The sequence below is a fragment of the Lepidochelys olivacea genome, assembly GCF_965140295.1.
Source record: "Lepidochelys olivacea isolate rLepOli2 genome assembly, chromosome: 3".
Classification (NCBI taxonomy): Eukaryota; Metazoa; Chordata; order Testudines; family Cheloniidae; genus Lepidochelys; species Lepidochelys olivacea.
The window spans coordinates 116070997-116095519 of NC_140413.1; the positions used below are offsets into that span (position 1 = coordinate 116070997).

The 24523-nt window shown below is 40.1% G+C and overlaps 1 protein-coding gene across 2 annotated transcripts in view; it reads left to right on the forward strand.

Annotated features, from left to right (window-relative positions):
* Positions 1–24523, forward strand: part of ESR1 (estrogen receptor 1) — a 285291-nt gene that overhangs the window by 249821 nt on the left and 10947 nt on the right. For both annotated transcript variants that reach the window (XM_084623937.1, XM_084623936.1), the window contains exon 7: positions 18501–18634. In XM_084623937.1, the coding sequence (XP_084480063.1) occupies positions 18501–18634 (134 nt within the window). The remainder of the gene's footprint in view (positions 1–18500; positions 18635–24523) is intronic.

Sequence of the window (24523 nt, forward strand, 5' to 3'; positions counted from 1 at the left end):
GGCTGGCATTAATTTCATGCACTGAAGCGTGAGAATTGACACTTCTTAAAACTTATCCTAGCTAATGTACTGTAAATTCAAGTGCTTTCCTTATATTCATGAAAACAACCATGTTTCAACCCCAAAGGAATGTTTTAAGAAAGATACAAAGAGCTGAAAAAAGTGAATGAGAAGAGAAACAGACTCTCAAACTTATAATCTTCTAGTCACCACAACTAACATTAGAATATACATGTCATGTTCTGGTGAACAGTTCAGACCAGTGAAAGGTGGTGTCACACCTTGCATTATAAACCTGAGTGCCCCAAAATGCTTCTGCTAGTTTTGGCGCTCTGCCTAGGTCACACAGACAGACAGCACGCGCTCCATGTTCTGTGTGCTGTACAGCTCTGATTCAACTACTTTGAAAACAACAGCCTGCCAGCTGTTATCACAGACACACTCTTGTCTTTACCCAACTTGGCTGATGTTAACAGGTGACTGCAACACTTTCCCAGACCTGTGTTTTCTGCAGTGTCCAGCCCTCTCCTGCAACATTCAGATGAATACAGAGATCCGTTTGCTCTTTTAAACAGACAAAACCCAACAGCTTGTCACATTGACTGGTGTTAACATTCCTTTTTACTTAACAACAGTGCAGTTCATTGAGATTAATAGTAAAACAAGTTGATTAACAACAAGAAAGAAGGATTTTAAGTGACCAAGTATAAAGGAGAAAGTTAGAAATGGTTGCAAGCAATGAAAAGTGAAAACATGCATCTAAAAGTTGTGATGGAGCAAGGCCAGATGGCTATAGAAAAGTAGTGGGAGATAGATATATTAGCTCCAGGCTAAACAAATCCCTGGTACCAGGATAAGTTAAAGTCAATTAAGACACCTGTGGCCAATTAAGAACCTTCCAGAAGGCAGGGAGAATGCTAGGTTGATTTGGACACGTTTCTAAAAGGTCAGCTACCATAGCTGATACTATTTGGGTCCCTGGGCTGGAGCCCGGAGTAGAGGGCAGGCCCAGGCTCCCCCCCTTTGCCCCCACCCCCATTAGTCACTGAGACTGGGAGACAACAGAGACTGTGCAAGGGAGGATAGCTTCTCCTCATCTCCCTCGCTGGCTTATGATGAAAATGGCTCAGTAGACTGTGACCCTTGTCTTTAGAGAGGGAAGGCTTACGTGGAGGGTCACAGTGAGCCTCTCAGGCTAGCGAAATCCACCAGGAAACGCAGGACCCATGGAGACAAGGACAGAGCTTTGTCACAAAGTCTAAAACTTAATTTAGCAAAGTACAGGCTTTGTTCATATGGGTTTTCTGACCCATAGTGTTCCAGCAAGATAAGCTGGTGGCTGATTTCCCCACCCTGGTCAGGATTTCCTCCAGAAGCCCCAAAGTTCTGGTTCCTTTGTCATCTTAGGTGAAAGAGATCACTTGGTATTTTCTGCCCCTTCCTTTTATAGTCCAGTGAACCTTTGAAATGGATTGTTTTGAAGGTTACCCCTCAAAGTAAAGTTTATTCAATCTGTAAGGAAGGTGACATGGAGTCTGATGGTGAAGGAAACTCAGTGCTGTTCCCCCTCTCCCCACTAGTGTTTGCTAAAATGCAGATTGTTCTGTTTCCTGCAATCTCCTCCCTCTGCTGTCTTGATAGTACTGATTACTGCTTGTATGTAAACTGAGGTAAACCCACATTCCTTTGTTTAATACAGACCTGTTTCCTAACTCCCCTTGACATGCCTGGTGTTTAAATACATATTAGTCATAATTCCCACATATATCCAGATCTCTTAATAAACAAGACTATTAATGATCAGTGAGTTATTAGTTTTCAAATGATACTTCACAAGGAATACTTTGTACCGAGATTATTACAATAGTGTGTAGGGTGTGAATACCTGGGTGCTGGATTGGGTCACAATCCACCAAAACTATTTAAAGAAAAGCTTGTGAATGTATTTTCCTCAATAATTTCCTGTGCTGATAAGTTCCACAGGCTTATTCCATATTGCATAGCACATTATTAGCATCATCCAATTGTTGCATGCCTTTGGAGCAGCCTTGCTCTATAAAGTTTGATCCAACAGGACTGGTGCAAACCAGAGGATTAGCACTGAGCAATCTGCAAGAAACAAGGTTTTGTTTTTTGTGCTTTTAAGCAGCAGCTCAGTATAAATACTAATATATAATAGTATAACTATGAAATAGAACAGGAAAAAGATATATTTATTGCCTCAGAAATAGCCCTATTCTGCTTAAGTTTCCATTGAAGCACATCATCTTTCTGTGTGCTTTGGCATTAGGAAATGTATAAAACAGTTTCTCTGTACGGGGAGCAGGAATTTATCTCTTCATTTAAACTTAGATTTCCACCAGTGCTTATACTGGACAAAAAAATCAAGAGAACAGAATAAAATTTTAAAATAGTCCTTAAGTCTTTGCACAGTAGCAGTATAATTTGTTACTTCAGGAAAGAAAATACAGAATATTATTGGGGAAAATACAATGTAAAGTCCATATCTGCCTTCCAAGAATCCATCTGCTCTACGTTTGATATTTTTCTAAGAAAATTGCAGAGAAACATTTACAAAATAGAGAGCAGAGCCAAAGTACTTCTGATCCTCCCTTTAGCTAATTGGAGAGGAGGAGGAACTGAGTGGAAACATTCAGAGAAGAGGAGGTCTGCATTGACAGGTAACATTTTCTTCTCTATCCTCGTTCCCTGGGTGGATCGCTCCCATGAGCCATTTCCCTGGCCACTCCCCGGGCAGCAATAGCAATGGACTTTAAGAGCAAAGAAGGCTATTTTTGGAAGTTAGGAAGCAATTGTACAAACAAGAATCTGTTTCTGTTGTTGCACTGTTGATAGTGTAACGAATGAGACAGATATCTCTATAAGGGTTAAAATAATAGGAAAGACTGGTACAATAAGTGCAATTTTAAAGTGATAGCTGACCCCTTTAGAGGAGCTCAGTTAATACTTATTGTGAAGTAGAAAAATAGACACACTTCACAAAAAGTCATATGACATGTACATGGTTCTTCTGAATGATGTGCTGTTTTTAGGACTATATCTCATGAACAGGCCTGGCTAGAAATAGATGCTTTCAGCTGTTGAAAAGGGGAGATGCTTAGCTCTCCACAGGACAAGGCAGATATTGCTAGTCTGGATGGTGCCCAAGAAAATAGATCTTAAAGATGTCACTAGAACAGGACTGAAATTTGTTAGATCTGACCCCTAGCTCATTGTCATTTGGGAGGGAAATGTAACATTACAAAACGGAACCAGCTCAAGAACAGTAAATACCACTCTGGTACAACTCTAAGTCAAAATTCTTCCCCTCTCTCAAGCACTAAGTCTGTGCATAACAGAAAAAACAAAACTTTTTTTATTAAGAGGAGAGGGAACACAGCATCAATTAGGAAAAACACAGCAACAATGATAGAAAAGTATACAAGCAGTAAGTAAACACCTGCACCACAGTATCTTGGGTGGTAATTATTTGCCCCTCAACTAGGGCATATTAAGTACAGTTCTGCTGCCCTTTAGTCATACGGTAAGGATAATAACTTTTCTTAATCCCTGCAACCAAGACTTAAGTTAATTTTAACCCAAAACAGCCACAATTTGGCAAAACATTCTGCTGCATACCTTGGCAAAGTAGGTGTTTCTGTGCAAATATGCTCTGCCACTGAGGTCTTTTCCCCCCAAGTCATCAAGAGATGGCAAGAGAGAATTCAGACCACTGGTTTATGTCATCTAAGCCTATGATTCTACCATGTTGGTGGTGCTGTATTAAGCTCCAGGTATGTACCTAAATTTAGCTGAATATTAGCCTCTGACATCATGTGACCTGCAGGGTCAACAGCCTTGTTCCTTCTGTCTCTTGTTGGAGAGGATGACTGGGCAGAGCAAAAGGGTCCAGAGACCAATAGAAGGGTTGTGGATGGGTGTCTGGCTGTAGAGTACCTCCATCCATGATCACAGAAGTAGCACTCCCCAGCTGGAGTTGATTCCAGGGAGTGGGCAACCTTTTAAGCTGCTGGCCTAAATGCCAGTCTTTCCCTTTCAATTCCTGTCTTGCTGCTAGAATTACCAGGAAAACAACAATAATCTTGAAATTAATTAATAAGGCAGCAACCTAGCATTAATATTTCTTAATTACATGTAAGTGTACCAGACCCTATCATCATTACTTCAAAAATGGATAACCGTACATAATACTGTTATGCAAACCCCAACTCTTCTACCAGCCTACTTTTGTTCTGCTGGGGAGAAACCCAGTGGCTTGCTGGTCCCATTTGGTGTGTGTAGGACAAATGCATGTCCAGCATCTTCTGGGCCTTCTTCGCTCTCTGTGTCTATTCCTGGGATCCACAAAGGTCTCTCTTCACCCCCTTCTGTTGAACAATGGCAGAGGGCGTTGGTTGGGTATCCTGCTTAACTCCCAGCTATGGCTGAATCAAATAATTTGATGACTAGCATAAATATCTGCTGCATTCATCAGCTGAGTGCAGGTGAACAGTTTCCATTCTTATTTAGCTTTTATGGCTTTGGTTTGAAAACGTCCCACCATATCTGAAAACTGTCTCTTATTGAGTTTCCTGTGCATGTTGTGCTTTCAGGTACTCAGATTCTAAAGCAATGAGTCTGTAATAAAAGGCTAAGCACAATAGAATAAAATCAGAAAGGGACTATAGGATGCTTAGCTGGTCCCTCACATCTCGTAAAAGGTTTCAAATGTCTCAGAAATAGAAGGAGGACTTGTGGCACCTTAGAGACTAACACATTTATTTGAGCATGAGCTTTCGTGAGCTACAGCTACTTGAAGTGAGCTGTAGCTCACGAAAGCTTGTGCTCAAATAAATGTGTTAGTCTCTAAGGTGCCCCAAGTCCTCCTTTTCTTTTTGCGGATACAGACTAACACGGCTGCTACTCTGAAACCTGTCAAATGCCTCAGGACATCACACTCTTAATAACTCTGTCTCTTGAGTAAAGGGACAGCAAAACAACATAAATATTGTTGCTCCAATTTACCATCAGTTTATTAGAAAAAATAGAAGCAGAGTGGATACAGAGCTTTGATTCAAAGCATTTAATTAATGACATGCTATTTGTATTTATTGCCAAGGGAGCAAGCACATAAACACTAACTAAATCCACTGCTGCATTTCAAAAACATTTTTTTTTAAAAATCTATGTATAGTTTTTATTTTCAATTGACCAATGACAGCGATGTGTTCCACTCTGGAAACCAAACCTCCAACAAACAGTCTGTAAACAAGTCACTTATTTAACAGAGCTGAGTGCAGTAGCGTGCAGAAAGTTAATAAAATGCAGAAAATGACTAAATTCTCTTCCACTTTTTGCTTTATTGATCTACTTTGAGGCTTGTTATTACATTGCAGTTATAGGCTATGGAGAACTAGATAAACATGCATTTTAAGTGTCAGACTTGCAATTCTTTTTAGAGTTTTCAATTCTGTTTACTTGAATTTGGGGTCTCTACAAGCCACAGTGAACACTTTTCAAGGGAATTTCACAATTCAAATAAGTTTAAAAATAATCAGGAGAAGGTCTATCTAGAGTTTTGGATCATCTTGAGTATTTATATTCTATTTATATTATGGTGATGACATGATTTTATGTAAGGTGTATTTGAAATCAGAACTTGAAACTATAAATAAAATCCCATAGTGGTGGTGGTCCTTTATTAAGAAGAAAAGGACCCCCCAGAGGTCTATAAATATGATTCACCAGCAGAAACCATTGATAAGAGTATCTTACACCCTCTGCCCACTATGTCAACTGTTGTCCTGTTTTGAACACAATAGCTATCCCAGTTTTATTATAATTATCATAGAAGAGGTGTGAGGAAGGGTAGAGATTTCTGCCACCTGTTAGCCTACAGATCTATTAAATATCACCCCTTATCAAGATGAATGAAGTCTTCTAGAAAAGATGTTTTGCTGCCTTCACACTTCAGGACAAATTCACCCCTGGGGGCTGAAACTCCATCAACCTCAATGGAACAGTAAATATGACCTTTCTAATAAAACTGCAAAATTTGATTAAATTGACTTAGAATCATAGAATATAATGGTTGGAAGGGGCCTCAGAAGGTCATCTAGTCCAACCCCCTGCTCAAAGCAGGACCAATCCCCAACTAAATCATCCCAGCCAGGGCTTTGTCAAGCCTGACCTTAAAAACGTCTAAGGAAGGAGATTCCACCACCTCCCTAGGTAACCCATTCCAGTGCTTCACCACCCTCCTAGTGAAAAAGTTTTTCCTAATAACCAACCTAAACCTAAACCTCCCCCACTGCAACTTGATACTACTTGTTCTCCTTGTTCTAGCATCTGCTGCCACTGAGAACAGCCTAGATCCATCCTCTTTTGAACTCCCTTTCAGGTAGCTGAAAACAGCTGTCAAATCCCCCCCTCATTCTTCTCTTCTGCAGACTAAATAATCACAGTTTTCTCAGCCTCTCCTCATAAGTCATGTGCTCCAGCCCCCTAACCATTTTTGTTGCCCTCCGCTGGACGCTTTCCAATTTTTCACATCCTTCTTGTAGTGTGGGCCCCAAAACTGGACACAGTCCTCCAGATGAGGCCTCACCAATGCCAAATAGAGGGGAATGATCATGTCCAATGCTCATTTGCTTTATTCTCCCATTAGTTAAGTGTATAGCAGAGCAAACACTGATATGGCAGTGCCAAATAATGCTACCACTGAGTGAAAAATGATTGCTAAACAAATGATTAATTATGTATTTATTTGCATTTGTAAAGCACTCATCTCCATAATATCTAATGAGGTATGGATGCCTATTCTGCAGTAAGAGACATTTTTAACCCCTAAACTGATATTAAAATGCATTCACATAGGTTATGGCCCACAGTTGATCCAAACCTTTGTGTGGGATGTTAGCATCTTCAGAACAGTGCTATAAGAAAGAGGCAGTTGCTATTGAGAACTGCAGTGGGGCATAATGCCACATGTGTAGATCAGAAATATGCATAGCCTTTACTTCAGTAACGAAGGAATTAATTCTTACTACAGTAAAGACGTTTATTGGTTTTCTATAAAATTCCTTTCCTTTAGTATCAAGGAGAATAATGGTTCAGGCTAGCTGTCCCATGGATCACTCTCTAGTCCCTGAGTGCACCCTTTCAGATGACAGGCCTTCCCTTCTCTCAGGGTGGAATTCCACAATTCTCCTGTTATTGACTGGTCCCCTGCGCTAATGTACCCTGTGCAGACCTGACTGGGTTCAACCACTGCAAGTTTTCTCCTTGGGAGCTGTGACCAGTGGTGAATACAATAACCCGAAACAATCTTTTTAAACAGAGTATTGTTTGTTCTCAATAGTAGGAACAAAGCATAAAAAGAGAGAGAGGTTTTCACACAACCGAACAGTCTACATGCATCTGTCTCTTACCTTATGGCCCAGATAAACCTAGCTTATCCAAGACCCCAATCCTTTCCCCAGCAGTCCCTGCCTTCCTCTCTCCCTCTTGGTCTTCAGATGCTGTCCTTTTATCTGCCCCAAGTTCTGGGTTTCAGTTTTTCTTGCTTGGTTCCCACCCTCCTGGGGTTACCAGCTAGACCAGTGGTTCTCAAACTTTTGTATTGGTGACCCCTTTCACACAGCAAGCCTCTGAGTGTGACCTCTCTCCTGAATTAAAAACACTTTTTAAAATATTTAACACTATTGTAAATGCTGTAGGTGAAACATGGTTTGGGGTAGAGGTTTGCAGCTTGTGACCCCCACGTTGTGATCAGCTTGATCCCCCATGTAATAACCTCATGACCCCTGTGGGGTCACAACCCCCAGTTTGAGAACCCCTGAGCTAGACAGTTGAACCCAGCATGATGAGAGTTCAAAACTTCAATAAAAAGAAAAGGAGTACTTGTGGCACCTTAGAGACTAACCAATTTATTTGAGCATGAGCTTTCGTGAGCTACAGCTCACTTCATCGGATGCATACCGTGGAAACTGCAGCAGACTTTATATACACACAGAGAATATGAAACAATACCTCCTCCCACCCCACTGTCCTCCACCCCTGCTGGACAGTGGGGTGGGAGGATGTATTGTTTCATATTCTCTGTGTGTATATAAAGTCTGCTGCAGTTTCCACGGTATGCATCCGATGAAGTGAGCTGTAGCTCACGAAAGCTCATGCTCAAATAAATTGGTTAGTCTCTAAGGTGCCACAAGTACTCCTTTTCTTTTTGCGAATACAGACTAACACGGCTGTTACTCTGAAACCTGTCAAAACTTCAGTGTGAATGACAATCATATTGTCCTTTAAGTACCATCTGATGCTATTGTCTCCTGTGGAAATGCAAATAACCCCTGCTTGAATTAACCACATGTAATTATATAACAAACCCCACAATAATACCAAAACAGATGCATGTAATATTTGTTTAATATTAGGCCGCTCTTGCATCCTTTACAAATAATATAGTGCATTATGGCTGTTCTGAATTGCTTTATCATCTGCTCCCAATCCTCATGCATTTTGCTGCTGCTGTTTTGATATTTCCCATTTGGGCTGAGAATGAGTCACTGTGCTTTTATGGTAGTTGCAGCTAGTGTATCCTCTTGTATAATTTTCTGTGTTTGCCATCTAGTTACTACAGTGATAGTTGCTACATAAATATACTGATGGATTGTACAGGTTAATTATTTCTTTTTAACTTAAAGGGTATTTACCACAACATTCCCCAAATGACATCTCATACTATAGCATCCTGAGGCAGAGTTAAAAATGGACCCAAAATAGGGTTTGAATCCAAATATCTCCAAAGCTTGAGGTTAGTTTGGAACTGATGCTCCAATTTTGGCCTCTTAGAGAAAAAGTTTAGAGTTGCAAAGAGCCAAACTAAACTTCCTCACAATTTGGGGGCAAGCAGACTTTATTCCACCTATTAGTTTGGGCCCAGTTCTAATCACCATAATGCTAGTGATTCTTAGACTGTGATTCGTACAATGACTCTATTGGTACATGCTTTTGCAGAAGTCGATAAAAATATTAATGGTGTCTGAACAACAAAAGAGAGCTGCTGTTAGAGCTTGAGATATTAACTGAAAAAAATCCCTAGTAAATTAAAAAGCAACAAATACCGAGGAAAATCAGCTCTGAAAATATCTTTCCAGTAGCTTTGACCCCCTCACCGCATCTCCTCAGGCTCCCTCTACCCATATTCGTGTCCCTGGAAAAAAAGCTCTTCCATACATAGGATGTGACTGATGAATGTAATACATTTGTTATTTATGTCTAATTAAATAGAAATGTGAGGATTAGAAGTAAGGTGTATTAAGTAAGGTGTATTGTGGGGAGGGATAGCTCAGTGGTTTGAGCATTGGCCTGCTAAACCCAGGGTTGTGAGTTCAACCCTTGAGGGGGCCATTTGGGATCTGGGGCAAAAATTGGGGATTGGTCCTGCTTTGAGCAGGGGGTTGGACTAGATGACCTCCTGAGGTCCCTTCCAACTCTGATATCCTATGATTCTAAAGGACTGGGAAATGTATTCGGGATGAACAGACCACTATGGATAAAGTAGAATCTCCATTCCCTCCAAATCTTTGTCCAAAATTAAATTGGAACCAAAACTAGAGAGCTTTTTGAAAAATGAAAAGTTCATGCTCAGTTACCTTTTTTTCATTTTGTGCACATCTGCACTCAGTGCCAGTTTGAAGCACAAGCACCAACCACAGTAGTCCAAATAGAAACCTTTTGCCACTGTCCTTGCAGAGGAAATCATCCTGAAAGAGGGTGATGTAAAGGCTTTTATTCTGTACTCAGGTGCTGGCTGCGTATTTATATGCTTGGTTAAAAGGCTCAATGCTAGTAATAAATAAATAAATGCTGGAACTAGATCATTCCATGAACCTCTCCAAGCACTCACTTAAAATCCTTCTTTTTACCATTGTATAACAATAAAGGATTAGGTGACACTGGGGATTTATAAGTATCTGACCAAAATCCCTCACTCTGAGGGCTAGTCTACACCGCTGCTTTAACGTGGCTTGTGTAGTCATGGCAGTGTGCTGGGAGAGAGCTCTCCCAGAGTGCTAAAAAACCACCTCCACGAGGTCTCTCAATTCAGGTCTCTCATTTCAGAGTAAACAGACAACTGCTGCTTTCACTGCTCTTGACAAAATCAGTAGGGATGACAATGTAAAGAATAGCAACTTGAGAGTTCAAGTAGTGACTTTCAAGTTTGTCACTTAGTTTAACTTGTTTCAGAGTAGCAGCCGTGTTAGGCTGTATCTGCAAAAAGAAAAGGAGGACTTGTGGCACCTCAGAGACTAACAAATTTATTTGAGCATAAGCTTTCGTGAGCTACAGCTCACTTCATCGGATGCATGTAGTGGAAAATCCAGTGGGGAGATTTTATACACACAGAGAACATGAAACAATGGGTGTTACCATACACACTGTAACAAGAGTGATCAGGTAAGGTGACATCATGTCCCATGGTGTGCTATACTTAGCCTACACTGGTTTAAATAGAAGTTCAAGCTCTAAATGTTTGATAATACTCTTATTCATTGTTGGAAAAATGGAAGGCAACAGAGGAGACCTCTGACAGTGGATGTGTTAACCAGTATCAATATCTCACAATGTGCAACAGCCAGCTACCACAATACTAAGGGGAAAGTAAATGAGAGATGTGAAAGGTTGGTAATAGGGAGTGCAAGTATGAATTATAGCTTCCTGATTTTGGGCAACACAGAACAGGTAGAAGCTTTGAGCTTCATTTGAAAAAGGGATGGGGAATCAGGAGGGAAGAGAGCAGACTTCACCAAATAATTGCTGTGGTAGCAGCAAAAGAGCAATCACTGATATAAGTCAAAATTGGAGAAGGGGGGTGTAACATATATGAGACTTTGAATATTGCATCTTTCCAAAGTGTATTATAAGGAGATACACTGATGCCACAGACATATGGTCTATGCAAATACTATTATAACATTTATGTGTTTGATACATATTTATGAGCTTACAAGTGATTGAGATTGGATTTCTGTCTCAAGGGGTAAGATAAAGGAGGTGTCTGGCAGGAACTAATGTCAATGAGGATTAATTAACGAAAATATCCAATACCGAAAACAATGTAGGTAACAAGTCATTTTGAAGTTTCATTCCCTGGAAATAGCTCAAGAGGCCTAACATGCAAAATACCTGAAAGTTTATAAAGTGACATTCCTAACTTAGAAAGAGGGTGTCACTCACACTTGATCCAAGAACTGGCACGAGTCCATGACCAGAGACAGGCCCTGTGAGAGGGCTTGAAGTACACTAATCCTATCAGGGGCTCCATGTAGAAGATGGCTGACTACCTGGTAAGCTAGAAAAGCAAATAAGTTGTTTGTTTTTTATGATATGATTTCTCCGAATTGCTTTTGTTCAGAACAAATAGCACTTTTCTATCAGAGCTGATGGTCATTGATAACCCTATTATTGCCCCTGAAAGAGTGGAAATGCAGGCGCTGAACTGAGGTCAGATATGGTGAGGTGATCACAGTGAATTGCAGGAGTCTACAGTCTAAGTCCCCAGTCTCAAGAGAGAGGATTGTTGCACTCTACTCTGAGATAGGTGATTGCTGAGTGGTGTGCTCTCAAGTAGGCATTGAAGGGGTCAGAGGTGCAGTTATGTTGGGAAGTGTGACAGGGAGCATAGGGAGAGATGAAATCATGGAGATATATTGGGATCATGAGGGTTCCTGAAGATGAGGAGAGCAATCTTGAGTGGGCAGGGAGTCAGTGAATAATCAAATATTCACTGGTGTTTTCACTTTCCTTCCTAAACCAAGATACAGACATCCCATAATTTCTTCCCCATAAATTCTGTCATATGAGTGTCTTATTAATGTCTTATGCTCTAAGCCTTCTAATTCATGCACAGTTGGTCAAACTTTAAAAATCCTTGTGACTGAAAGGATCTCTGAAATGAAACAAACAAATAGCACAGAGTCCTCTACAGAGAAGTTTCTTCTTTTCTCTTCTGGAACAGATATTAATTGATCTATCTCCTATAGCTTTAGCAGGGTAATTTTATCAGCAAAGAGCATTAAGATCCTATTGGCCATCCTGGCAATATTAGACTACAGGCCAGATTTTTTTCAAAACTGCTAAGCACCTGCAGCTCCCATTGACTTCAGTGGGAACCTCTGTGAATAAGGCACAAGTCTCATAAGCCAGTATTTTCAAATCTGGGAACTTAGAGTTAGACAACTAAACCCACATTGACACCTAATTTTAAAAGTTGGATTTTCGGAGAGTCTGTAGGATCCTCAGCTGCCATTGAAGTAAATGGGAACTGCAGGTGTTCAGAATCTGTGAAATTCAGGTAATTTTTCGGTAGGTGCTTAAATGTGAATTTAGTACTTTTTAGATACAAGTTTGAAAATTAAGGCCATAGTGTTGCAAATCATAGAATCATAGAATATCAGGGTTGGAAGGGACCTCAGGAGGTCACCTAGTTCAACCCCCTGCTCAAAGCAGGACCGATCCCCAATTAAATCATCCCAGCCAGGGCTTTGTCAAGCCTGACCTTAAAAACTTCTAAGGAAGGAGATTCCACCACCTCCCTAGGTAACGCATTCCAGTGTTTCACCACCCTCCTACTGAAAATGTTTTTCCTAATATCCAACCTAAATCTCCCCCGCTGCAACTTGAGACCATTACTCCTTGTTCTGTCATCTGCTACCACTGAGAACAGTCTAGATCCATCCTCTTTGGAACCCCCTTTCAGGTAGTTGAAAGCAGCTATCAAACCCCCCTCATTCTTCTCTTCCATAGACAAATAACTAAATGATAAATATTTAAGATTTTTGCTGAGGCCAAAGTAATCTAAAGTTTTAGCCTTACAGTAGAGCTACTTGACAAGACATCCTTGATTGAAATATTGAGCGTGTGAACTAGTAGCCATTAAAATATCTAAATAGGTCAGTATCGTTACACATGAAGTTCTTTACAAAAACGTTATCAGTAGGGTACCTGATTGATCAAAGTATATTGCTTGCTATTGAAAGATTTTTTTCCTCTCAGTTGAATCATATGACTCTCTCCTTAAAATGAAAAGGAGTACTTGTGGCACCTTAGAGACTAACCAATTTATTTGAGCATGAGCTTTCGTGAGCTACAGCTCACTTCATCAGATGCATACCGTGGAAACTGCAGCAGACTTTATATACACACAGAGATCATGAATCGGATGCATACCGTGGAAACTGCAGCAGACTTTATATACACACAGAGATCATGAAACAATTCCGTGTTTATATATTTGTGTGTATATAATTGTATAAACAATTTCAACAATTGTTTCATGATCTCTGTGTGTATATAAAGTCTGCTGCAGTTTCCACGGTATGCATCCGATGAAGTGAGCTGTAGCTCACGAAAGCTCATGCTCAAATAAATTGGTTAGTCTCTAAGGTGCCACAAGTACTCCTTTTCTTTTTGCAAATACAGACTAACACGGCTGTTACTCTGAAACCTCTCCTTAAAATGAGAGCTCATTGACGCACCTTAAAAATCTGTCTTTGCCAAGAAATATACATTGAAAACAGTAATGTGAAAATCTCAGAATCAGTCCAGACTGTGTGATGTTTTTAGGTGCTTTAAGCTGAAAACTGGCTGATAGTAGCTAGATGGCTTTTGAGGAGCAAATATATTTCTTACACAGCCTCCTTAATGGTCTGCAATGGAAACATTCTTTAGAATATGTCAATAGCCAGTGCATACTGAAATCCTTTTCTTACTGCTAGCTATCCATAATTCTTGTCTCATTTTTATCTGGGAATTTGCAAACTGTTGAAATAAAGACTTTAGCTCCTCTGAAACCTTGCACAGTTCTACGTGTGGAGGTTTAATCCTGCTCCAGTTTAACACAAAACCACTAGCTGCTCAGCCAGAAACAAAGAAGCTGAACAGAACAAGATACCTGTCTTATTATAAAACTTCATGTAATGATTCAAGGGATTTGTTTTCTGAGGAATTACATTTTAACAAGAAGTAGAGATCTGAGGGAAAGCATGGATTGTATTCAGAGTAGCAGCCGTGTTAGTCTGTATTCGCAAAAAGAGAAGGAGTACTTGTGGCACCTTAGAGGCTAACAAATTTATTGGAGCATAAGCTTTCGTGAGCTACAGCTCACTTCATCGGATGTATCATTTACCCCTTGCATTGCATTACTAATTATTTTCATTTGTCCATGAAAATCTTTAATACCTCTTTTCTTTTCACTTTATTGATGTCCATACAGAGAGGTACATTTTAGCGTACCAATGTACAGACTTTCCACACTATTTTACCCATGCAGTTTCACCAGTCTTGCTGCTGTAATGTTAGTGATTCAATACTGAGGCTGAGCAGCAGCTGCTTTTGCAAATGACCACACCCTGTGTTTTAGCTGCTCTTGCTGGTCTGAAATCAAGTGACTGATAACTAGAATTTTGAGAGAGACAGAGAGACCTGCTCCAGAATAGGCAATAGCCCAGTGGTTAGGGCATTAACCTGGAACATGAGTGCCTCATTCAGAGCAGGGACTTAAACTTAGGTCTCTAACCTCCCAGGTAAATACCCTGCCCACCAGGCTATAGAGTCGCTCTTGCTCTTCCTCTTCCTCCTCTGCTCCATCCATGAATATTTATTTATACAAAGTGGAACAGCTCCAATAGGAGGGATTGAGAGACAACCCACCCCTCTGCCATCTCTTCCTCTGCCCCCCAATAGCCTATAGCTCAGTGGTTAGAGGACTCACTTGGCATGTGCGAAACCTACATTCATATCCATCCTAGGTGAGTGCCCTGGACATTGGCTATTCTGGGATGGGTGTGTGTATATGTGTGTGTCTCTATTATTTATTTATTTATTTATTATTATTTCACCAAAAAAATCTCATAAAGTCATGGTTTTTTTTCAATGCAGAATGAAAACAAATTGCAAAACCTCAATTTCACCCCCAGCCCCCAAACAGAATTCTTGTTTTCTGGCCAGCATAACTGAAAACTCCACTTCTTGGTTCAAATTAATCTCTTGTGTAAGGAGATGCAAACATTAATTTCAACAGAGTTGCATCCACATACACCAAGGTTGAGTTTAGCCCATTGCCTCAATTCCATATAGATTCATAGATATTAAGATCAGAAGGGACCATTATGATCATCTAATCTGACCTCCTGCACAACGCAGGCCACAGAATCTCACCCACCCACTCCTATGAAAAACCTCACCTATGTCTGAGCTATTGAAGTCCTCAAATCGTGGTTTAAAGACTTCAAGGAGCAGAGAATCCTCCAGCAAGTGACCCGTGCCCCATGCTATAGAGGAAGGCGCAAAACCTCCAGGGCCTCTTCCAATCTGCCCTGGAGGAACATTACTTCCCAACCCCAAATATGGCGATCAGCTAAACCCTGAGCATATGGGCAAGTTTCACCAGCCAGATACTACAGAAAATTCTTTCCTGGGCAACTCAGATCCCATCCCATCATAGGCCATTAAGCCTATTTACCATGAATATTTAAAGGTCAATTAATTACCAAAATCATATTATCCCATCATACCATCTCCTCCATAAACTTATCGAGTTTAATCTTAAAGCCAGATAGATCTTTTGCCCCCACTGCTTCTCTTGGAACACTATTCCAAAGCTTCACTCCTCTGATGGTTAGAAACCTTCTCTAATTTCAAGTCTAAACTTCCTGGTGGCCATTTTATATCCATTTGTACTTGTGTCCACATTGGTACTGAGCTTAAATAATTCCTCTCCCTCTCCAGTATTTATCCCTCTGATATATTTATAGAGAGCAATCATAGCTCCCCTCAACCTTCTTTTAGTTAGGCTAAACAAGACAAGCTCCTTGAGTCTCCTTTCATAAGACAAGTTTTCCATTCCTCAGATCATCCTAGTAGCCTTTCTCTGTACCTGTTCCAGTTTGAATTCATCCTTCTTAAACATGGGAGACCAGAACTGCACACAGTATTCCAGGTGAGGTCTCACCAGTGCCTTGTATAATGGTACTAAAACCTCCTTATCCCTTCTGGAAATACCTCTCTTGATGCATCCCAAGACAGCATTAACTTTTTTCATGGCCATATCACATTGGCGGCTCATAGTCATCCTATGATCAACCAATACTCCAAGGTCCTTCTCCTCCGTTACTTCTAATTGATGCGTCCCCAGCTTATAACTAAAATTCTTGTTATTAATCCCTAAATGCGTAACCTTATACTTCTCACTATTAAATTTCATCCTATTACTATTACTCCAGTTTGATGAAGTGAGCTGTAGCTCACGAAAGCTCATGCTCAAATAAATTGGTTAGTCTCTAAGGTGCCACAAGTACTCCTTTTCTTTTTCCAGTTTACAAGGTCATCCAGATCCTCCTGCATGATACCCCGGTCCTTCTCTAAATTGGCAATACCTCCCAGCTTTCTATCATCCGCAAACTTTATTAGCACACTCCCACTTTTTGTGCCGAGGTCAGTAATAAAAAGATTAAATAAGATTGGTCCCAAAACTGATCCTTGAGGAACTCCACTGGTAACCTCCCTCCAGCCTGACAGTTCACCTTTCAGTAGGACCCGTTGTAGTCTCCCCTTCAACCAATTCCTTATCCACCTTTCAGTGTTCTTATTGATCCCCATCTTTTCCAATTTAACTAATAATTCCCCATGTGGCACGGTATCAAACGCCTTACTGAAATCTAGGTAAATTAGACCCACTGCATTTCCTTTGTCTAAAAAAATCTGTTACTTTCTCAAAGAAAGAGATCAGGTTGGTTTGGCACGATCCTGCTGGAGCATTGTAAATAAACAGACTAAAGATAACTGATTTTAGACTGAACCCTCCTCAGTAGTCTGTCTCTTTCTTTGAGTACCCACTTGAATATCTTTCCATCTAGGATTTTATTCTGTGCTTATCACCATAGTAACTGAGCTCCTACTATGTCAGAAAACTGCGGTGTTAATTGGTGTAGGTGAGAAAGTACTGTCATTTAAACTGTCCTTCACTGAAAGAAGTTAATGTTGCTTTGCAATTACTTGCTTTGGTACTAGAAGATTCACAAGTGTCTTGTCTACCCTTGGAGCACTGAAATAAGTAATATTTGAATATACACATGATTTAAAATGTTTTTTGCAGTTTTCTGTAGTAGTGATCTTTAAAGTACTGTTTTACTCAAAAACTGGTTATGTAAAGTTGACCTTTTCTTAATCAAAAGATGTGCTCACATGAGCACTCATAGTTCTAAATTCTGATACATTCAAATAAGTTTTATCTATTTTTATTCCTGTTAGGACTACACAGACCAGTTAGCTAACAGATAGTAATCTGAAGATTCTATTCGACCTTGTCCCTTATCAGTTTCTTTTTTTAATAAAGTTCTAATCAATTATACCTGTACAACCTCTTGAAGTTTGCAGAATCCAAAATGAGTTTGCAGGACTAAACTGCAGAGGAATAAGAAAAATTAGTCTTTTTATTTACTATCTGATCACCTTTTGCACTTGGTAAGGATTTTCCTTTCTAGTGGCAAACTCAGTAATTCTTTGCATTATAACAATGACATATTACTACTTAGTTTCACAGGGCCAAATTCATCCCTGGTGCCATGCCATTAGGTCAGTAGAATTGCACCTGGTGTGACATTGGTCCAGCGGGTTAGAGAATGTCTGTTCTCTATATAATTCCATACATTCTTCCTCCTGACTCAGATTAGCTCAGCTGTACCTGCGTGAGGGAAATGCAAACAACCATCAATAGCATCCCATAAGGATAACTACTACTCTGACTGCATCTGAACCACCTGATTTAATTGCCCAAAATCTGTCATTGTGAACAGTGGGTCGTGGATTAAATGCTGTTGTTAGTGGGCTGGCTGGATGCTTTACAGCATCACTGAGCTTTGTCTTGAGATAAACAAAATCATATAATGTCATGGCATGAGTGCCATTAACTAATAAGGGACTCCTGAATCATTACACTAATGTAAGAGAAATATGAGTAACATGCCAGAATACTAGTTTATAATGCCAACAGGAAAAGATTAGGGAGAAGTACTGTGAAGCATAAAGAAAAATTAAAGAAAAAGAGAAGACAAATGAATCAAAGCAATAAGGGGGAAAAGAAACAAGGAAAATATCTTTTAAAAAAAAAATCTTTGTTCTTAAGATGGTTTGCTCACAGGAAGTTAACCTGCATGATGACTCCTACTGGTGTACAGACCATTAAGTAATTAGGAACTCTTTCGGAAAAATAAACATCTCTATATTTTCACTTTGGATGTTGGCCCTTATCCTCAACTACCTTCCACTTTGCTTAGACACGTTGGTGCACAGTAAGCATAGTGAGTAAAAGCACTACGCAATCAGAATGGAGTTGATAGTTAAGAAGTCAAATTGTAGTGGAAGGATCTGGGGATGAAAAACATCTTGCTGTTTGGATAAATCTGTGAATAGCTTGCTTTGTGGTTGCATTCTTGCAGGAATCAAGGGAAGTGCGTAGAGGGCATGGTAGAGATCTTTGACATGCTGCTGGCCACTGCTGCTCGGTTCCGTGTGATGAATCTCCAGGGGGAGGAATTTGTGTGCCTTAAGTCAATCATCCTGCTCAATTCAGGTAAGTGGCATGTTCACATAAACACTTTTTATTATTTAATGTAGTAATTCAATTACTGTTGCTGTTTACAGACCTAAAAGTGGCAATTCTTCACCAAAAAAAATTCAAAAACAGACTCCAACAAGAAATTGCAGAACTGGAATTAATTTGCAAACTAGACACTATCAAGTTAGGCCTGAATAAAGATTGGGAGTGGATGGGTCATTACACAAACTAAAAACTATTTCCCCTTGCTAATTTTTTCCCATACTGTTACTCACACCTTCTTGTCAACTCTTTAAAATGGGCCATCCTGATTACCACTACAAACCGTTAATTATTCCTCCTGATGATAATAGCCCACTTTAATTGATTTGTCTCCTTAGAGTTGGTATGGCAACACCCATCGTTTCATGTTCTCTGTGTGTGCGTGCGTGTATGTGTGTGTACACTCCTCATTCTTTTTGCTGATACAGACTAACACTGCTACCACTCTGAAACCTGTTTGATTTCAGTTGTTGTTTGGATGTGAAAAGAGGTTGGATCAGAGAATTAGACAGGGAATTTGTGATGTACAGCCTTAAGGCAAAGACAGACAGTGTAAACTTGTTCAGTACAAAAAGTAGCCAGGGAATTGACTCAAAAAGCAGTTGATATACTGAAAGCAACAGACCTGAAGGATGATTTGGGCAGTATTTTCGATGGATTGGGGGTCGGGGTGGGTCAAGATTAGTATTAAAAAGATCTGAGAGGAGGTGATGACAGTAGTTGAAGCAACCCTCATAGTGTCAAGGGGTGATTCTAATTTTAGTTTTAGAACTGGAGTTTAAACATTCCTGTTTAGGTGGTAAAACTAAGGGAAGGGATGGCAAAGGCATGGCTAAATTTGTCAGAATGTATGTAAAGACCTTGAGGTTGAAATGGCCAAATAAAGCTGAGAAGTAAGGCACAAAAAGAAAGGATCTTGCATCTCTGACCAGAAGGTTTCATCTATTTAAAATGAGAGAAAATAGAAACATATGTGTTCTAAGTGCAGGCTAAAGCATACAGCACTTTTCTAAAGCCGTAATGATAAGTTATGTTAAAGGAGGCTCTACTCCCAGAAGCGATTACAGAAAATTGACCCCACCTTAAATTTATGGCCAAAAGAGATCATCACGATCATCTAATCTGATCTCCTTTGCATTTGAGCCACAGAACCTCACCCACCCACTCCTATAGTAGCTCCATAACCTCTAGCTGAGTTACCTAAGTCCTCAAATCGTGATTTAAAGGCTTCAAATTACAGAGAAGCCACCATTTACTCTAGTTCCATTGTTCTCAAACTTTTGTATTGGTGACCCCTTTAACACAGCAAGCCTCTGAGTGTGATTCCCCCTTATAAATTAAAGGCACACTTTTTAATATATATTTAACACTATTATAAATGCTGGAGGTGAAGCAGGGTTTGGTGGGTGGAGGCTGATAGCTTGTGACCTGCATGTAATAAATAACCTCATGACCCCCTGAGGGGTAACAACTCCCAGTCTGAGAATCCTTGCTCTAGTTCAAAGCAGCAAGTGACCTGTGGCCCATGTTGCAGAGGAAGGTGGCAACCCCTAAGTACCTTACCAATCTCTCCTGATGGAAGATTCCTTCCTGATCCCAAATATGGCAGTCTGTTAGACCCTGAGCATGTGGGAAAGACCCATCAGCCAGACACCTAGAAAGAATTCTCTGTAGAAACTAGAGCCCTCCCCTTCTAGTGTTCCATCTACGGGCATTGGAAATATTTGCAAATAACAGTTGTAGATGGGCCATATACCATTGTAAGCAATCTCATCATACCATCCGCTTCATAAACTTATCAAGCTCCATCTTATAACTTAGGTTTTTTGCCCCCACTATTCCCCTTGGAAGGTTGTTCCAGAACTTCACTCCACTGGTGATTAGAAGCCTTTGTATAATTTCAAGCCTAAACTTGCTTGTGTCCAGTTTATATCCATTTGTTCTTGGCCAACGCTGGCACTTAAATTAAATAACTCCTCTCCCTCCCTAGCATTTATCCCTCCGATGTATTTATAGAGAGCAATCATATTTCCCCTCAGCCTTCATAGGATCATAGAAGATATGGGTTGGAAGAAACGTCAGGAGGTCATCTAGTTCAACCCCCTACTCAAAGCAGGACCAACCCCAACTAAATTATCCCAGCCAGGGCTTTGTCAAGCCGGGCCTTAAAAACCTCTAAGGATGGAGATTCCACCACCTCCCTACGTAACCCATTCCAGTGCTTCACCACCCTCCTAGTGAAATAGTTTTTCCTAATATCCAACCTAGACCTCCCACGCTGCAACTTGAGACCATTGCTTCTTGTTCTGTCATCTGCCACCACTGAGAACAGCCTCGCTCCATCCTGCTTGTTGTTAGTCCCTAAATGCATGACTTTACACAATTAAATTTCATACCATTTCATTTACTTCAGTTTTCAAGGTCATTCAGATCTTCTTGTATGATATTTCTGGTCCTTCTCCATATTTGCAATACCTCCCAAATTTGTGTCATCCACAAATTTTATTATCACATTATCGCTTTTTCTGCCAAGGTCTTTAATGAAAATGTTTAAATAAGATTGGTCCCAAGACTGATCTTTGAGGCACTTCATTTGCAACCTCCCTCCAGCCTGACAGTTGATCTTTCAGCATGAAGACTATACTCTCCCCTTTAACCAGTTCCTTACCCTCCTTTCAATTCTCATATTAACCCACATCTTTTCTAATTTAATTAATCATTTGTTTGTGGAACTGTATCAAATACTTCACTGAAATCCAGATAGAGTAGATCTACTGCATTTCTTTTGTCCTGAAAATTGGTTTTCTTCTCAAAGAAAGAGATCAGGTTGGTCTGGCATGATCTACTTTTAGTAAAACTGTGTTGTATTTTATCCCTGTTACCTTTTACCTCTTTATTCTTAACCCCTCTCTCAACATTTTGTTCTAAAACCTTCCACACAACTGAGGTCAAACTAACAGGCCTGTAGTTTTGCAGATCACTTTTTTCCTTTCTTAAATATAGGTACTATATTTGCAATTCTCCAGTCATAGGGTATGAGCCCTGAGTTTATGGAGTCATTAAGAATCCTTACTATTAGACTAGCACTTTCATGTGCCAGTTCCTGTAATATTTTTGGATGGAGTTGATCTAGGCCTCCTGATGTGGTCCCATCAAGCTGTTGAGTTTGGCTTCTAACTCAGATGTGGTAATTTCTGCTTCCATATCCTTGTTCCTATCAGCCCTGTGCCACTGCCCCCTAAGCTCCTCATTACCCATTTTAAAAACTGAGGCAAAGTATTTGTTGGGCCATACCTAGATTATCTTTAATCTCCACTCCATCCTCCATATTTAGCTGTGCTGCTTATTCTTTCCTTGTTTTCTTTTTATTGATATGGCTAAAGAACATTTTACTATTGTTTTTTGTTTCCTTTGCAAGGTCTAGCTCAGCTTGGCTTTTGGCAATTCTCACTCTTTTTTAATGCTTTCTGACCTCCAAAAGACAGTTTTCCTTGCTGATCTGTCCCTTCTTCCATTACTTAAAGACTTTTTGCTTTCTCTTGATAACCTGTTTGAGATGCTTGTTCATCCAATTTGGTCTGCAACCTTTCCCTACGATTTTTCCCTTTAGTTTGGGATGCAGGGTTGCAGAATGTTTTGTCTGTTTAAAATTAGAGAAAATAGACAAATATTTATTTTAAATTCAAGCTGGAGCATACAGCCATATTCTAAAGTCATAATGTTAATTTCTGTTAAGAGGTTCTACTCCCAAAAGTGATTATATAAAATTGATACCACCTTACCTAACAGTGTCATTTTTAGTCAGAATCTAAAGTAACTTTTGAATAATGTAGAGTTCTGGTAACTGTGGGCTCAAAACAGCCAATGGCAGAGCAAAGTGGATTCTGTTGTAAAGTGTGTAATTATATCACAATGGAAAATGAATTTCCAGTGGTACTGGACCACACTTGTTGCTCTACTTAACCTTAGAGTCTCCTACCCTTCTCCAGGTTATGCCTAAGGGGAACACCGAAAGTCAGGTTAGAATCCCAGCTTTCTGACGGTCTCCCAGGCTGCTAGGACACTGTCAGTACTTCTCAACAAGTGCTGGGTGGAGAACTGTAATTCTCTTTCATAGATGTTTCTGAAAATTTGGTTTGGTTCCAGTTTTGGGACAAAAACCAAAAATTTCAAAATTCTTAGTGAGACAGAAATCTGAAATCTGTTTCATTGCAAAAAAATCAAACATTCATTTTGATAATTTCAAAATGAAATTCCAGCAGGTGGGCTGAAGGGGAGCTGGGAGCCTACAAGCCCCATGAGCCCCAGCTGAGCTAGATGCCCCAGAGACAGTGCTCCCAGAGTTTCCTGGTTCCCTTTCAGCCCATCAGGCTGACATAGTTTACAAACTCTGTGGGGGGAAAAGCCTCGGTGATTTGAATTGGACTGGGGAAAAGGAGCAGCTCTGTGTGGCATGCTTCCCTGAGCAGCTGTAATGGGTCCTCTAAGCCTTTGATAACTGTTTAGAAGGTTACTTAGGGTGGTTGTGAGACACCAGCCAATAGTAGTGTGACATGTTGGTTGCCCCTACTATGAATAGTTTGGAAGGGAGTTCTGAGGCAATTTCTACATGGGAAATCAGCTCTACAGTTCCTCAAATGTGTATCCCCACAAATCTCAGCCCAGTGTGGTTTTTAATGCATTTACCAATAGCTTTAGCCACACCATTCACCAATAATTATCACAAAGTGTATATCTGAGGAAACACAGTTATTCAGCATACTTTAAATTGATATGGCAAACATAATTATCAATGTGATAAATTGAGGATAAAATAACAACATATAGTCTCTTCATAAGAGCAAAAAAATTTAATACTTCCTGAAAATAAAAAAAGATCTGTGTAAGTGATTATCATGGCAATTATGATCATTTTTAGCCAATACGTTGAAATTGAATTATCCTCTTTGCATATTGTTGATTTACAAGAAATATCTGATTTAACCCTAGAAAATGATTACTACATCATTCAAGATTTTTTGTTCCATTTATGTTTCTTGTCTATTTTGTTTGACCCACACTTTGAAGTGTCCTTGTTCCTCAGTTGGAGTTTAGTAAGTTGAGTGCTCTAGTGCGATGCTATTCAGATTGGCAATGCCAGGACTTGCTTAGACGGTATCCTTTTCAGACCTTGCCAACCGTGCTTTGTGGTATCTATCTGGCTTTTGTTATAGAGGGTTTTGTTTTCTTCTTATAATGGGGAAATTGTACAAAACTAAGAAGTGAGTGCACTTGGATCTAAATAGTGTGGGGTTGAGGTGTTCTTACCTCTTGGGTATATGAGCAAAATAACTGTAATAAATCTGTCCAGCATGCACTACTGAAAAACGAACGCAAAGACTTTATGTTCTGCTTATTGAAAGTTTTTATTTTGTATGTGGTGGGGGCTATAAAAGAAACATTGTATTGTAACGATTTTGGGATGGCATGGCTGCATTACTCACTCAGCACTGAAGAGAACAACTATGCAGCCTTCAGAGGGGGAGTGAGAGAGAGATACAGGGCTAGCAGCATATGCTGTATGTCCTTTGGAAATATATGTAGCAAAACTTTAGACACTGCCCCTGTCATAAATATAAAGGGAAGGCTAACCACCTTTAAATCCCTCCCGGCCAGAGGAAAAACCCTTTCACCTGTAAAGGGTTAAGAAGCTAAAGGTAACCTCGCTGGCACCTGACCAAAATGACCAATGAGGAGACAAGATACTTTCAAAGCTGGAGCGGGGGAAAAGCAAAGTGTCCTCTCTGTCTGTGTGATGCTTTTGCTGGGACCAGAGCAGGAATGCAGGTCAGAACTCCTGTAAAGGGCTAATAAGCAATCTAG